The 17,630-nt window shown below is 39.4% G+C and overlaps 1 protein-coding gene across 1 annotated transcript; it reads right to left on the reverse strand.

The window, feature by feature from the left end:
• Positions 1–12,935: 12,935 nt before the first annotated feature.
• Positions 12,936–17,111, reverse strand: C1GALT1C1 (C1GALT1 specific chaperone 1). The gene is made up of 2 exons (XM_054473132.2): positions 17,023–17,111; positions 12,936–14,305 (listed from the first exon to the last, which is right to left on the reverse strand). The coding sequence occupies exon 2, from the start codon at positions 14,298–14,300 to the stop codon at positions 13,344–13,346; it is 957 nt and encodes a 318-aa protein (XP_054329107.1). The 5' UTR covers positions 14,301–14,305; positions 17,023–17,111; the 3' UTR covers positions 12,936–13,343.
• Positions 17,112–17,630: the final 519 nt, after the last annotated feature.

Raw genomic sequence — 17,630 nt, forward strand, 5'->3', positions numbered from 1 at the left:
CAGTTTATGGTCAGTCTTATTTCATCTATACGTCAATTATTTCTCCCCACCCCCCAATTATTTTGAAGCAAATCCCAGACATCCTATCATTTCATCCATAACTACTTTCTTTTTTTTTTTTTTTTTTTTTTTGAAACAGGGTCTTGCTCTGTTGCCCAGGCTGGAGTGCAGTGGTACGATCTTGGCTCACTGTAACCTCCACCTCCCGGGTTCAAGCGATTCTTGTGCCTCAGCCTCCTGAGTAGCTGGGATTACAGGCATGTGCCACCATGCCCGGCTAATTTTGTATTTTGGGTAGAGACGGGGTTTCGCTATGTTGGCCAGACTGGTCTTGAACTCTTGGCCTCAAGTGATCCGTCCCCCTCTGCCTCCCAAAGTGCTGGGATTACAGGCATGAGCCACCATGCCCAGCTAATTTTTATATATTTTATAGTTGGCCAGGCTGGTCTTGAACTCCTGGCCTCAAGTGATCCGCCTCCGTTCAGCCTCCCAAAGTGCTGAGATTATAGGCATGAGTCACCATGCCTGGCATCATAACTACTTTAGTATGTATCTTTAAAAATTAGAAAAACACCACAATACCATTATCACACTTAAAAGTTGAACTGTTTCTTAATATGATCAACTGTCTAGACTGTTAATTCTCTTAACTGTTGGTTTGCTTGAAATAGGTACCACACAAGGTTCATACATTGCATTTGGTTGTTATTTATTGAAGTCTGTTTAATTTATAAGTTACCTTTTCTTTTCCCCCTTAAATTATTTAAGAAATCTAGTTGTTTTGTCTTTAAAGTTTCCACACATATTCTGGATTTTGTTGATTGTATCACTGTGAAGTCATTAACTTGTTTTTATGCCTCCTGCATATCCTGTAAACAAATAAGATTGATCAGATTCAGGTTCAGTTTTTTTAGTGCCTTCTTTTTTGAGTAAAGTCATACCAAACAGATGCCCAGAACATCTGGATTTGGGTCCCCACTAGACTCCTCAAATAATGTATATCTTCTATAAGTGGAATATGAGGGACATGGACCTGCTTTAGTAAGAACAGTAATCTGTTTGGGGAGTTAAAAGAGCAGTTGTGGATTTATTTATTGTTAAAGACCATTTTTCTTCCTAATAACCTTGCTGTTATTCTAGTGTCTTAGCCATCTTCATTTGGTTGTTTACCAATATGACATGTGATTTTATTTTTCAGATGGATACAGACATATACAAGATTGTGGTGACCTGTGTTACAGTTAGAAGTTGGTGAGAAAGGTGAGGGTGGATAGCAAAAAGAGAGAGATCATTTGGCTGGCTGTTCCAGCTGGGTCTCCCAGGATGTAACATAGGTGGACATAGATCCAGGGTCTGACCCTCAGCTTGAGAAACCATTTCCCACTGATGAAACTTGTAAGACTCGGAGATTCCCCAGTTAGAATATAAATGTATTAATTCATAGTGATAGGTCTGCCTATGGTAAACAATTAGAAAACAGGAAGTTACTTGGTAAACACAGGTATGAGCAAAGGAAGATTGATAAATTGGGGTAATATTTCAGTTGTGCTGAGGTAAGACTTGGAGAATTTTTCCTGCTTCATCATTAATTAGAATGCTTATCTCTGCCAAAATCTCGTCTCTTTCCTAGCCCATAGAGGTGCCCTGATATTTTATTTCCTATATCCTTTTCAAGTTCCATGTAGTTTTCCTTATGTTATGACAGTTTTATTCTGCAGCTTACCATATTATTTATTCCTGGTCCATAAAAGTATAAATAGTCTCATCAGGAACTCATTTGTAAGTCATCTCCCAGGGAGCTTTCTTCAACAGATAGTTTCATTTTTTGCTGACTTACTGGCTTCAAATTCAGATGTCTCCCTATTTGGGGGAGGAAGCACCCTATTTGAGGCCTGTAGCTCCTTATGTTCTTAAAAAGAATATACAAGTCATTTATGTCAGAATCAAACTTTGAACCTTTATTTTTGTTGCTAAGATAATGTTTTTTTGACCAAGACTGCCTATGGAGTATTAGCAATGAAAAACAAAGCACACATATACACACATTAGAGAAGTAAAAACTTTTAATAGCTTGGTTTTTGAAATAATTCATCTTTATGTCTAACCACTGTTATAGTGGGTGTAAGGAACACTTTTTAAATATTCAACATCAACATCTGTGCTTGTTTTTCTACTGTGCTGAGGTACACTGTGTTGCCTTGGTGATATGGACTAAATATGTATGTTCTCTGCTTCCCCTGGGTCTGAGGCCTCTGCTCATCACTGTTAATCAGGGATGTCACTCTACATGTGTGATCCTTGTCATTTTCTAAACATTAGGTCATACATGAAAGGCAATTCAAAGAGATTAAACTAGCAGATGTGTCAGCATCTTTAGATACTGTGCTTAATGGAAACTTAGTTTACCCATATTCCTGAGAATAGGAATACAGGGATAGAGAGCCTGCTTCTCTCAGGCAGTGTGTCTTTAGTTCATTTTTAGTTTCAAAATTAAGTTTGTGTCAAACCAACCTACAATCTAGTAACTTGTGTATTGGACTCACTTTTACTTAGACAAGGTCAGTTCAGCTCAATAGGTATTTATTGAGTATCTACTAGGTTCTAAGTGACGTGGCACGAAGATGAATAATACAGAAGTAGCCCTTGCCCTTAAGGAGCTTCCAATCTAGTGAGTAAAGAAAATTTACATTTTAAATAATCTGGGTAATGGTGACAGCCCAATATTAATATGTAAAGCCAGTAGGAATGTACTAATACTTTTCCAATTTTAGTCATCAAAAATTGTAAATTACAAATGAACTAAATGTAGTAATATTCCATAGATTGTATCCAATGTGAGGGTAAAAAAAAAATCCCAGATGTCTTGGAGTTGCCGTGATTTAGCATTCCAACTCAGATGATTGTCCTGTTGTCCAGTGACATAATGGCCTGATCAGTTCTCTTCTAGCAGACTGTCTGTTACGGTGGTTTGGTAGTGGTCTGTTGGGAAGCTGCATTTTTCCTTTTCTGTTTTTATGCTCTGGACCCCAAACAAAAACAGCTGGATTTATCCCATGGGTAGTCATGAACATTTCCAATTCGAGGGATTTTATATTCCCCAAACAGAAGGTTATATGGCATATATCAAATAATAATGATATCCAGCCAGGTTCCCCCTCGTACACAAATCAGTAACTGAAGATACAGTATTTCTAAATATAATACTTCAGAGGACGAGATAAGAATTACAATTCGCTAAATTCATGGAGGTGTTTCATTATAATAAACATGTCACTTATTAATAATGTAGCAATTATATATTAATGGAAATATGAATGTATGCCCAAGCAAAATGTTGTAAATATTTTAACTTTGTTTATCTAGGTTCCTTAATTTTGATAATATAATTATCAAGGCTCTTCAAGAAACTCAAAATGATTCCAATTTCTAAGGAGTATCCATTAAAACTGATATATAATGAAAGAAAAACAGTGAAAATGTATGCATCAGTTTCTAAAGAAATCATACTTGTCATTGTAGAGACTGATGCATATAAATTAAATGTATTATACATTTTTATACTTGTATGTATTTTATACTTGGTATGAATACTTTTATTACACTTTTTAGGGCAGGTAAAAGAATGAGTAGATATTATCAACTATAATAACAATTTGTTGAATACTGTGTTAAAACCAAGAAAAGGACCACAACTCCACGAGATCAGGAATGAATGAACAAAATTGAGGGCCAGTTTTTAAATCATTGTTGAGACTATTAGGTTCATCTGTCTGTTTAAGAGTCTGGCCTTAGGGAATATAATTTATGCATGTAAAAAAATACAGGAGATGATTCACTGGAATTTCTCTTAATAATACCATGTTCATTAAGAATAGGTCATTGGGAGGAAAAATAAAAACATCTGAACTCATTAGTATAATTAATATTTGCCTCTTAGAGTGAAAATTAAAGAACTCCAAATTTTAGCCTTGAATACTTTGAGAAATAAAAGATGAATTAGTGAAATAATTTCTACTTAAAATCTTAGTTGTTACAGAGAATGACATGCCTCACTATTAATGTCCAATTCTAATTAAATGGATTGTTTTAGAAATGTATTTGTGAAATATAGCAAACATAGCTAGTAATACTAACAGGTGAAAACTGATATTTCAAATGACTAAATAGACTTGGATTAGAGGACGGTAGGAAAAGGTGTGTAACTAACAGAAGCAGTTAACCAAAAAATGAGCTTCAGGCATCAGTCTTATTTGGAAGACTGTAAATCAACAGGCTAACGTTCAAAATATGGCAGACATCTTAATATCAATGTATGCTAAATTGGTTTATCTTTAGGCAGAAACAGAAAGCAAAAAATTAAACTCATCCAACTCATACACTTGTTGTTGTTGTTGTTGTTGTTGTTTTTGAGATGGAGTCTTGCTTCATTGCCCAGGCTGGAGTGCAATGGCACGATCTCGGCTCACTGCAACCTCTGTCTTCCAGGTTCAAGCGATTCTCCTGCCTCAGCCTCCTGAGTAGCTGGGATCCCATGCGTGTGCCACCACACCTAGCTAATTTTTGTATTTTTAGTAGAGACAGGGTTTCACCATGTTGGCCAGGCTGGTCTCAAACTCCTGACCTCAGGTGATGCACCCGCCTTGGCCTCCCAAAGTGCTGGGATTACAGGTGTGAACCACCACGCCCGACCCAACTAATACATTTTTAAAATCCCATTTTAAAAGTAAAACCACAGTTTTCATATAACAAATGTTATTGCTCTTCATTTCATTCTCCAATTTTAAAATGCTTTACTTTCAGCCAATATGTGAATATAGGAGACTTCAAAGGCATAATCAATTACTCCCTTAAAGTTCATTGTAAGTGTTCTCAGAATTCTACCACCTAGAATTTAAAGACGGGAAATTTACTTTTTCTTTATAATTTTAATTTCTTATCACAAGACTCGATTGTCAATAACTGTTAACTTCCATTTAATAATCTATGGTGAAATAGGTAATTTCTTCTTATTTTCACAAGTGTGTGAGTAAAAGACTGGGTTTTAAGCAATAAATCATTTGTTCTAACTAAGCACATGCTTGGAAAAAGTGCTATTTTTCCAAACATATGCCTTGAAAACAAATAAAATTCAATTGCCTTTTGGTTCACGGGAAGCCGTATTGGGGTGGCTTCCAAGATTGGCCAACCTGTTTTTATTCTTACCACCTCTTTCAAAAAGGGATGTTGTCTTTGTCCCCAAATTCTGGGGTTGTCCTATGCTGATGCATAATGAAGCCCTGAGGCTTGGAAACTTGCAAACCAATAAGATGATTTAATGATGAAACTGCATGTCAGTTTGACACTGTCTATTAATAGTCCTTGAGTGAGCTTAAATTTGAGACACTTTTAAAAGCAGCATGTAGTTCCAGTTTTGATTCCCTTATCAGTGGAGCTTGAGATGTCTGTTCCTGCCGACTGATGTTTTAACAAATTTTTAGTTTCTCATGGTCTGAAAGATTTTGTATGCACGTCTTAGTCTAGATACTGTTTTCATTAGTTCTAATGCTGCTGCATGCAAATTTTGTTTAAAACCAAAATTGACTCTTCACATCTGGACTAGATTGGACATGGTGAGGAGGCTGGAAGGAAAGTCCTTTTTGCTCTGTAGGCTGTGGACAGCTTTCTTAAGAGTTGACATCCAGGATTAAGAAAAAGTTTTCTTTTGCGTGACTAAATTCTTTCTACAGTTTGCTTGTGTAAGCATTTTAGATTTAAGCAAGTTCAACTTGAAATATATTTGAATATAAAGCAGAAACAGCTTCATTTAATGGGATAACAGCAATCTCTAACCCATCAAATTAATATCTACTAAATAGCTTCCAAAAAGCACTGACTGGAAAATATTTTTCACTAGCATGGCTTTATTCAGTTTCAAAAACAGTAGGGGCTAAAATGTTTGGACATTTATCCTGCATTTATTTTCTGTTTCACAAGGTTAAAATTTTATATTTTGTAAAGTGTCTGAAAAGGAGTCCACAAAGTATTTCTGCTTTCTTGCTCCTGAATGCAAGGTCTGAGAGAAGGCACATGGCCTCATTAGCTTCTGGGTGTTGTCAAACCCAGTCGTCTCTCAAGTACCAAATGCCCAGATACATTTATTGGGATGCAGGAATCCCACTTAAGCAGCGGTTTTTGCTGATATAAAGACAAACATCTTGATTAAAGTGTAGGGAGACAGAAACCATACCAATTTGGGCAATTTTGGCTCTAATGTCTAATTTGTTGTGAAAGGGGAAGATGTTCTAAGCTAATGTTCTTAAAAGTAACTTATGAATTTCTTAAAAATAGTTTTTAAAAAGCTGTTTCAGGAAAAGCTGTTATCTCAAAACAATGAAAGAGTTCCCCTAATTTGAATATTCAATACCAGCTGTTATTCACATCAATATTTTAACATTTTACCATCAAGATATTTAATACAAAGGATTGATACATATTTAACTGTTTAGAATTCTAGTTAAACTTGTCCAGATGAGTAAGAGGGAAGGAGAAATAACATTCTCCAAGTACCTACCATGTGCAGAAGTTCTACTTATATATCTTGCTTAATCTTAGCAATGATTCCATGAGGTAGATTTTAACTCTCATTTTACAAACGAAGAAACTAAGGCTCATAGAGGTCATACAACTTCAGGAAAGGGGAGAGTTTTCTGCAAAACTCTCCCCTTGTATTTCATAAAATGTTAAATCTTGGCCCAAATTCAAATCACCATCTTTATGGGTTATTGGAGAGAGGTATAAGTTGGCAAGACACTGTTCCACAGTGGGAAAATATGGGTAGGATTTGAATGAGTAAGAGTGGGATGCTTGCACAGTATCATATTTGTGTGGCTGGAGTAATGTTTTTCTGTTTCCCTCTTAGACAGCAAAGTGGAGTGGGAGAATCTTGAAATTGAACTCAGTCCTGAGGTCTGATTTTCCTATTATTAGTCACTTTCAAGCCAGGTGATTTGTGACCATTTAAATGTTATGCTATTTCAAAGTCTTCTACATCTTTAGAAAAGGACATGAGGGAGGGTTAGTTAAGTGGGGCAATGAGAATGTAGAGTGTAATGTGCAAAAGCAGGACTAGCAGTTGCTTTGAAGATATCTGGGGAAGGCCGGGCACGGTGGTTCACGCCTGTAATCCCAGTACTTTGGGAGGCGGATCACGAGGTCAGGAGATCGAGATCATCCTGGCTAACATGTGAAACCCCGTCTATACTAAAAATACAAAACATTAGCCGGGCGCAGTGGTGGGCGCCTGTAGTCCCAGCTACTCGGGAGGCTGAGGCAGGAGAGTGGCATGAACCCGGGAGGTGGAGCTTGCAGTGAGCTGAGATTGCACCACTGCATTCCAGCCTGGACAACAGAGCGAGACTCCGTCTCAAAAAAACAACCAAACAAACAAAAAACAAAAATTAGCCGGGCATGGTGGCACGTGCCTGTAATCCCAGCACTTTGGGAGGCCAAGGTGGGTGGATCATGAGGTCAGAAGATTGAGACCACCCTGGCCAACATGGTGAAATCCCGTCTCTACTAAAAATACAAAAAAAAAAAATTAGCCAGGCGTGGTGGCGCGTGCCTGTAATCCCAGCTACGCAGGAGGCTGAGGCAGGAGATTTGCTTGAACCCGGGAGGCGGAGGTTGCAGTGAGCCGAGATTGTGCCACTGCACTCCAGCCTGGACGACAGAGCAAGACTCCGTCTAAAAAAAAAAAAAAAGATATTAAAATTAATGACAAGAAGAGTTTGGGTTCAGTTATAATTTAAGGGAAAAAACATTGAGGGGCCTAATCTACATTTTGCTCCAGATCCAATGATTTAATTTTTGCGAAGAAAAATCCAGTGATTCAACTCATGCAAGGAGATAGCCTGGGGCTTGCTAAAAGTCAGGTTGCAGTTTCCATTGCATTCAGGAAAATCAGAAAAATAAATACAACTTTTAGAAGAAACTTTAAGTTTTCTCCCATTCACATTTAGCCCTTGGGGTCTCATATTTCTGGACTTGCTTAGACCTATGATATCTAATATGGTAGCCACTGCCCATCCATATGTGGCCACTGAGAACTTGAAATGTGACTAGTTTGAATTAAGATGTGCTGTAACTGTAAAATACACCCTGGATTTCAAAGACTTAATAAATAATGTAAATTATCTATTCTTTCCTGTTGATTATATGTTGAAATGATAATATTTTGGATATGTCTGGGTTAAATAAAATATATTACTAAAAGTAATTTTACCTTTGTCTTTACTTTTTAAATGTGACTATTAGAAAATGTGAAATTAAAGGCTGGGCGCGGTGGCTCACGCCTGTAATCCCAGCACTTTGGGAGGCCGAGGTGGGCGGATCACGAGGTCAGCAGATCGAGACCATCCTGGCTAACACGGTGAAACCTCGTCTCTACTAAAAATACAAAAAATGAGCCGGGCGCAGTGGCAGGTGCCTGTAGTCCCAGCTACTCGGGAGGCTGAGGCAGGAGAATGGCGTGAACCCGGGAGGCGGAGCTTGCAGTGAGCCGAGATTGCGCCACTGCACTCCAGCCTGGGCGACAGAGTGAGACTCCCTCTCAAAAGAAAGAAAGAATATGTGAAATTATATATGGCTCATGTTTTATCTATTGGACGGCGATGGGTTGGAGAAAAGGCAGTATTCCCTGAAGCTTCGTGCTAGAGGCAAGTGCTTTAAAGTGGTAAGTATGAAAAAGATTCTCAGTGCCAGCATTCAGTCTTCCATCAAGCCAGGAAGTTTTTCCCTCTTCCCCTCAGATGGTACAGGGGTGGTATTTTGACTATTAGAATATTTCCATTAATTCAACACTTTGGGTAACTAGGTGGATGTCTGTATCATTCACTCACTAGATCAAAGCATTTTTTTTCTAATGGAAGTCTGTCACTCATTAAAGGCAGTTATCCTATTTATCTCTCTAAAACCTGAGTCTTATTTTTAAGTCCTGCTCTTTCTGCTAGGGTTTTTGCCAAATTTCCAAAGCAATGTCATAACCAATGTGGCTATTCTTGCATGTAATCAGTAGAAACCTAAAGAAATGGGAACTATGTGGGTTAGAAGAAATAGCATTTATCAGGCAGGGCACAGTGGCTCATGCCTGTATTCCCAGCACTTTGGGAGGCCAACACGGGTGGATTACTTGAGGTCAGGAATTTGAGACCAGCCTGGCCAACATGGTGAAATCCTGTCTCTACTAAAAATACAAAAATTAGCTGAGTGTGGTGGCGTATGCCTGTAATCCCAGCTATTTGGGAGGCTGAGGCAGAAGAAACGCTTGAACTCAGGAGGCAGAGGTCGCGGTGAGCCAAGACCGTGCTACTGCACTCCAGCCTGGGCAAAAAAAAAAAAAAAAAAAAAAAAAAAAAAAAAAAAAAGCATTGATCAAATCCAGGAATTTTAAGACAAAAGGGCTGACCACTATATTCTAGTACTACATTATTAAATTAGTTTGTCTTATTGCTCATGCAAAGCTTATGTGAAATGATTATTTGACTATGATGAATGATGAGTTTGGGCTCCTTCTGCTTTCCACAAAGTACCAGGCCTACTGCCTACTGTTGACCTCATAGATACCCAATATACACAAAGAAAATTATAGTGTATGGATGCCACACTAGTAAAGCTGGATTTTTTTTATTATGGTAGAGACCCTAGAGATACACTATTTCATCATTTTATACTTTCCAAACAAGTCATTTTCCCATTACCCTTTAAATGCTTTATAGTATTCTATTTTTGGTGATATTAGAATAATTGAGTATAGTTATTTTTTTGTCATTTTTTTCAAACTTGTAAAAACTGTCAAGTATAGTTATTTTTAAAATTTGGGGCAATATTTTTTTGGGGGGGGAGCTGATAAACATTGCTGAATGTCTTTGTATGCCAAAAGAAAGCTAACTTCTATAACCATATGCTTCTCACATAACCACTCAGGCAAGTACTGAGTGCATCAAAGTCAGCCCATGCCAAAAGGAACACAATATTCTTTTTTTTTTTTTTTTTTTTTTTTTGAGATGGAGTTTCGCTCTTGTCCCCCAGGCTGCAGTGCAATGGCACGATTTTGGCTCACTGCAACCTCCACCTCCCAGGTTCAAGCAATTCTTCTGCCTCAGCCTCCCGAGTAGCTGGGATTACAGGTGCCTTCCACCACACCCAGCTAGTTTTTCTATTTTTAGTAGACACAGGGTTTCACCATGTTGGCCAGGCTGGTCTTGAATTCCTGACCTTAGGTGATCCGCCAGCCTCAGCCTCCCAAAGTGCTGAGATTACAGGCATGAGCCACTGTGCCCAGCCAGAACACAATATTCTTAACAAATGAAAGGGAAATTAGTGGTACATCATCATTAGACTCTATTTTCAGCAACTTTTCTATTACAGGTATGCCCTGCTTTAAGAACACCCAATAACTGAGTTTGTTTAAATGCATTATAGAAAAATCTGGGCATTATGAATCAGATTTGATACACAAGCAACCTTTTAGCTTACTCCCCTGCCAGCCCACCGCCCCCAGAAAATAGCCAAGGGGTCTAAATCTATATTTTGCTTCAGATCCAATGTTTTACTTTTGAAAAGGAAGATTCAGTGATTGAACTCACACAAGGCAATGGTCTGGGGCCTGCTAAAAGTCATGCTGTGGTTTCCATTGCATTTGAGACAACCAGACAAATACAACTTTTAGAGGAAACTTCAAGTTTTCTCTTATTCACATCTCAGCCAGGAGTGGGATCTTACACTTAGAATTGCTTAGACCTGTGCTGTCCAATATGACAGCCACTAGCTGTATGTAGAGTATATTCACAATCCCAATCAATTTCCATCAGACCTCCATTTTTTCCAACTCTCTCATCATGAGTGGGGTTAGGGTTATTGTTTTTGGTTACTGAATATATTATTTTTCTATGTAAAGCTAACAGACATATATGGTGATCAAATCTGTAACCACAACCTCAGTAGTACTATTTTCTGTTATTGATTCAGATTTTATCTGCAAGACTGGCTGCAAGTAAGTTCAGAGAGACAGCATATTATTTGAGACACCTAACATTTCGTTAAAAAAATACTCATGTATCAGCCAGGCGCAGTGACTCACGCCTGTAATCCCAGTACTTTGGGAGGCCGAGGCAGGCAGATCACCTGAGGTCAGGAGCTTGAGAACAGCCTGATCAACATGGAGAAACCCTGTCTCTACTAAAAATACAAAATTAGCCGGGCGTGGTGGCACATGCCTGTAATCCCAGCTACTCGGGAGGCTGAGGCAGGAGAATCGCTTGAACCCGGGAGGTGGAGGTTGCGGTGAGCCGAGATCGCGCCATTGCACTCCAACCTGGGCAACAAGAGCGAAACTCCGTCTCAAAAAAAAAACAAAACAAAACAAAACAAAACAAAACTCATGTATAAAGATACAATCAAGAGCATCAATTTGGCTTAAAAGGTAATGTTACCTTAGTACTCATTAGCAAAACAATGCAATGCATTCTGACATCTTTATGATGATACTCTGATATACTAATGTAAGTGAAGATGATAAATGCAATAGAAAAATTTTAAATATACTGGTGTTGGGGGCAAGGTGACACATAAGCTGTGTCACACTCTGAGAGATACTGTTTATTACTGTACTCACACTGAACATGACTTGATTGTAGTAATTGCATCTGAGACCACATATTAGGGGGTTTCATAAAGGGGTTTTGTTATTCTTCAAAACTAATAACGCTTCATCTTAACCAAAACCCTCAATGAGAATAATCAGAAATAAAGCAAAGTTTTACACACTACCCTGAGGATCAATAACTTCAAGCCCAAGGCCATCTTAAGGAAATTTTCTTTCTGGTTTGCTAAAGCTGTGGGAGACCATTACTATCATGAGGCCAGTCACAAGAAATATTGATCTCTAAAATGTCATGCTCTAACACTCTACAGGGACTCACAGCATGTGCTGGCCAGATTATAGAACAAGTCAGCTCTAAGTATTTCACACATTTATCAGTACAGGAGCTATTGCATTTACCACTGGATTAAGTTTCTGAGTAGCCATTGAAATTTGGGAAAAGGTATGGTAATGCAAAGTAGATAGGTTAGGACCTCCACACTGAAAACAGATATGGTACAGCTGTGAACATGGGAAAAATCCCTGAACTTGTACAAGGAAACAAAATCCAGAACAGGCTGGGCGCGGGGACTCATGCCTGTAATCTCAGAACTTTGGGAGGCCGAGGCGGGTGGATCACCTGAGGTCAGGAGTTCGAGACCTGCCTGGCCAACATGGCAAAACCCCATCTCTACTAAAAATACAAAAAATTAGCCAGGTGTGGTGGTGGGCACCTGTAATCCCAGCTATTTGGAAGGCTGAGGCAGGAGAATTGCTTGAAACCAGGAGGCAGAGGTTGCAGTGAGCCGAGATTGTGCCATTGCACTCCAGTCTGGGCGACAGAGCAAAACTCCGTGTCAAAAAAACAAAACAAAACAAAATACAGAACAGAGTCAACTCAGGTAAGTGAAACTGCCAGATGGCCAAAACAAGTTCTTCAAATTTCCACAGAACTCATTGACCCAGCAGGACTACATTTTTATCCAAATTGCAGCTGGGAGCTTGATTAACTGAGAAACAACACAATTAAATGACATGACATTCTTCATAGGCACCAATCCAATGTCAGTATCTGCAGGCTGAAGTACAGATAGTTACACTGAAATTGTGTATGCTCTGAGGAATGACACTAAATTAGCTTCCAGGAAAATTACTCAATTTTGTAAGTAATTTTCAGTTTTTTTTCTCAGGGATATTTTTCAACTTTCACTTTAATTTTCTTTAGTTGCTTAGTTGTACATTTTGAGAAGGCAAATCCATTGGAATTTGGGGAGGCTTAGAACATAAATCAGTATTAGAAGTAAAGGGAACACACAGCTAAAAGTTTTACTTTAATCACAAATTCACAACTAGAGATATCATTTGCATATCTTAGAATGCTAAAGACCTGTTAAAATTTTTTAACCGATCAGCAAAAATATGTGCCCCACAGATTTCTAATGTTCATAATTTAGAATTTATCACATATAATATTTATTAATACTTTATTTGCAAAATTATTCTTAAAACACTTCTTTCCAACACATTTACAATGTTCATGTGTTTTAAAGAAAAAAACCACCCTCATTTAAAAATGTACTACTAACTTTAATGTGTGGTTATACCAGTGCCACCAAATTAGAAAAGAAAAAGAAACATACAGCTGTATTGGATATGTAGTTACTACTACAAATAATGACAACACATGTCCTATACAATGATCATATTCATGCTTTTCTACCACTTCTCAGTCATTGTCAGAACCATTTGGAGGTAAGAAAACCAATGCATCATTGAAAATGTGCCCAAATGCCCTAAGGCGGTATACCCCATACATCATCACATGCATCTGATTTGGAGTCAGTCCATTAAAAGTAACAGCCATATCTGAACAACAGCCTTCTACTACCTGGTTGGGGTGATAAGTCATTGCCTCTTTAATAGAAAGCCCAACAGATTTGGTATTAAATACATCTTTTCCATCAGCATCTTCTGCATTTTCTGCAAACACTCCAGCATATTTCAGGCAAACTGCTAGCTGTTTATCTTCAGATGTCTTCCAAATCATCCCTCCCTGTTCAGGACACTTTTCAGGGATACTGAGAAGGCTGTTAAGTCTTTTCATTGATTCTATACTTAAGACAATTCCTCCTTCCATACCCACATATTCAAGGTCTCCAGATTTTATAGTGTGGCCTAGATAGAAAGGCTGTGATGGATCCTTTTTTAACAAAAAATACTTTAGGTTTTCAATGATAGCAAACGTAGTGGGGCGTGCAAGGAAGAACCAGTTGTATTGGTCTCTATACTTATCAAAGGCGTATTTGTAAGCTTTTCTCATCATTAACCACATGTCATTTGTGTCCATATTAATTGACTCAAACACTTTAACATTTTCAGAACTGAAGAACTCTGCTTTGTCACAGTGTTTGGTCCAAGTCTCCTTTACTGCAGCCCAAAGACTCACATCTTTGGGTTTTACAAGGATAATACAGTATACTCGAAAGCTCTTACTGAGCTCCATGCGCTCATCCTCTGAAATTTTCAAGATATCTTCTTTGTTAGGAGCTTGTAGGTGATGATGCTCATGGTGGTGCATTCTATTTCCATGACCAATCCTAATGTGTCCTAGCATAGTGATCAAAGCACAGAAAATGCTTCCAAGCATCACACCCTTCAAAAAGGAGCTGCTTTCAGAAAGCATTTTTCCTATAAAGAAGAAAAAGACTCTTAAAATACTTAATAGAAAAAGATTGTCTATAAATTTGATTTGGTATTCCTTATATACTTAAATTTTGCTCTTAATGTTTTTTTTAAAAGGTTCCCAAGCTTGAAATCAAGTTAGTTGCATATAGTACAAAAGACTCTCAAAATCTTTAGCTTCCAATGGAATCTGATTACTGTTTAGTATAAACTGGAACTTTGCAACAACTCCTCTATGGAGAAGTTTGTTTTGCACTTCATCTATGGGGATTTAATTAACCCTTGAAACCAGTGTTACAGAGGTTATCCATCCACCATTCTCTTTAAAGAATTTCACATCACAAGCTTGCATTATTTAAATACCTCTAAAAATGTAGTGGACTTTTACACCAAAACCTTGGATTGAACAGATAAAACCACCTATAAATGGCAAATCACCAATGGTATTGTGCTGACATTTCTGTTCTCAACATAGTGCTTTCTTTAACTGATGGCTGTCCTTAAGTGTTTTGAGTAAAACCAAGTTTCTTGAGAATAACACCATATATGTTAATATTTACCCTTTTGTTTCTAAAACTAAATGGTTTCCAATACAATATCCCAACTATTGATGTAATAGAAGTCCATAATAAAAAGTTACATTTTTGGATCAAAAAGGAATATTGATAGATATATCTGGGGCCCATTAATAAACATTTTTATTTCCTCAAAAGGAATTTTCTTCTTTGGGGAAGTAAAAATGGAAAAATTTATACTTTTATTTCAATTAGAAATTAAGAGCCGGGTGCAGTGGCTCATAGCTGTTATCTCAGCACTTTGGGAGGCTGAGGCGGGTGGATCCCTTGAGCTCAGTAGTTCGAGACCAGCCTGGGCAACATGGTGAAACCTTGTCTCTACCCAAAATCCAAAAAATTAGCCAGACGTGGTGGTGGGTGCCTGTAATCCCAGCTACTCGGGAGGCTGAGGCACAAGAATCCCTTGAACTCGGGAGGCGGAGGCTGCAGTGAGCTGTGATCTCACCACGGGACTCCAGCCAGGGCATCAGAGTGAGACTCTGTCTCAGAAAAAATAAATAAATAAAATAAATTAAAAGCTGACATTAAATATACTTGTTGAAAAAAATTGTATGTTAACCATTTATTCTAGTAAAGGCTGAATTTTCCAATCTTCCCTCCATCTTCAGAAAAAAGCGATCTATTGAGCTACTTAGACTTCCCAGTTTTCTCTTATGGTTGAAAGGAGCCTTAGAAAGCTACCCAATGTCAGTCACTTTCTCTCATTTTACAGAGAGGAAATGGAAGTCCACAGAGGTTAAATAACTGACTCAGTCACACAGTTAGACAGTGGTATAAGTGGACTAGAAACCACATTTCTCAATATCAGTTTAATGGTTTTTTTCCATTACAGAAGAATAATTGCCATAGTGCTTCTACCACATTAGAGTTTAATAAATGGGTTACTGAATATCCTTGTTTTCATACAAATGGAAAAAAGTGGGATCTGTTGACCATAACTGATATTTTGCACCCAACAGCACCATATTGCTACAAGGAAACCACTCCTATGGTTTTCTGCTACAGGAAATGGAATTTTGACTTCTACCAGAAAGACAAGGTGTGGAATAGCTTGGCAGAAGTAATTTCTGAGCGGTGGGTGGGGCAAGAGCCAGGAAGACTTTCCTGTGTCACTCACAGAACTTGGTCAATAAACACAGTTCCAAGAAGAGAAGTGACAGAAAACAAGCTCTGCATAATATTAGAATTGTCGGCTGTGCGCGGTGGCTCATGCCTGTAATCCCAGCACTTTGGGAGGCCGAGGCGGGCGGATCACCTGAGGTAAGGAGTTCAAGACCAGCCTGGCCAACATGGTGAGACCCTGTCTCGACTAAAAATACAAAAATTAGCCGGGCATGGTGGCATATGACTGTAATCCCAGCTACTCAGGAGGCTGAGGCAGGAGAATAGCTTGAACCCGGGAGGCGGAGGTTGCAGTGAGCCAAGATCGCACCACAGCACTCCGGCCTGGGCGACAAGAGCGAGACTCTGTCTCAAAAAAAAAAAAAAAAAAAAAAAAATTGTCAGGTGCACTCTAAAATTAATTTATATAGGATTTTTGTATTTCATGTCACGCAGTTTTCATTATTTCTGGCCAATACATAATTCACACATGTTTCTTTGCTCAATTATGGCATATGTGTCAGACTTCTTCCTGATGGTGATCCTACTCCTGGCTGCAAAAATAGTGATCAAAACTCAGTAAGTCTACACATTTTAAATAAAATAATTTGCAAAAATTATTCTAAGGAGATTTTTTCCCCATCAGAGAGGCAGAAAATATAACACTAGGGATGCATATGACAGGATACTTTCTACAGAAGGAAACTTAAAACTGTACACGAGCACAAATGAAACAGAAACTACCCCAATGGTTTTTAGATGAACCTTTTTGGGTGAAGGTAGTTGGGGTGAAGTACGGAAAACGAAGACGAAATAGGGAAGAGAAGTGAGAGGGAGGACATGGTAACCTCGAGATCCCTCTGAGGGACCAAGAGAGCGCCCCCAGGAAGAAGACTCTCGGTCTCCTGTGCTGACAATCCTCCCGCTGCACCTGCCCAAGCATCCCGCGTGGAGCATGCTGGGAGAGGGCTGGGGCCCAGGCCTCCCCCAAGAGAGGGAGGGGAGTCAGGGTGCGCTTGGGGTGGGGGTCGAGGCCCCGCCACTCACCCGCGTCTAGAACGGCTTGGGGGCAGGAAAGCGCAGCCGCGCACGGGTTTCCTCTCAAGTTGGCGCACCACTCGGTTACGCTCCGGGCCGGGCTGTTCTAGCTGCAGGCGGTGTCCTCTCGTTGGTCTCGCTAAAGGTGGGGAGGGCCAGGAAACGAGCGCCGCGAAGGCAGGGGTAGTGGGGTGGGGCAAAGGAGCCCGCAGCTGGGCGGAGCCGTCCGTTTGCCCGCCCGCGCAGGCGTCAGAAGGGCCGGCGCGCCAGCTGCGCGCACACTGCGTGCCCTTTCTCCCCGCCCCCTGCCGAGTTCAGAGACTTGCTATAGGCCTGCGTGACCCGAACGCTCTCCTTTACCCAACGGGACGCCCAGAAAGGACGCCGTGCGTACAACTCGCTGACACCTCCCACTTCACTTTCCTGGCGTGGTAGTTGCGAGAGTGAGAGATTCGTGTTCCCGGTGTCGCTTTTTATCAGACCTCTTGATGTTTTCTCTGATGTACCCCTGCGTCCTTGAATCCCCTCATATTGCCCACCCCCCCAGTGCTCCTGGGCTGAGACCAAAACGCAAGCCACTGAAATAGTCACGTAATTATGACACCAACGGTTTCCTA

The sequence above is a fragment of the Pongo pygmaeus genome, chromosome X (genome assembly GCF_028885625.2).
Source record: "Pongo pygmaeus isolate AG05252 chromosome X, NHGRI_mPonPyg2-v2.0_pri, whole genome shotgun sequence".
NCBI lineage: Eukaryota > Metazoa > Chordata > Mammalia > Primates > Hominidae > Pongo > Pongo pygmaeus.

Coding starts and splice junctions, on each gene's coding strand:
- C1GALT1C1 (XM_054473132.2), bottom strand. CDS start 14,300: ATGCTTTCTGAAAGCAGCTCCTTTTTGAAGGGTGTGATGCTTGGAAGC.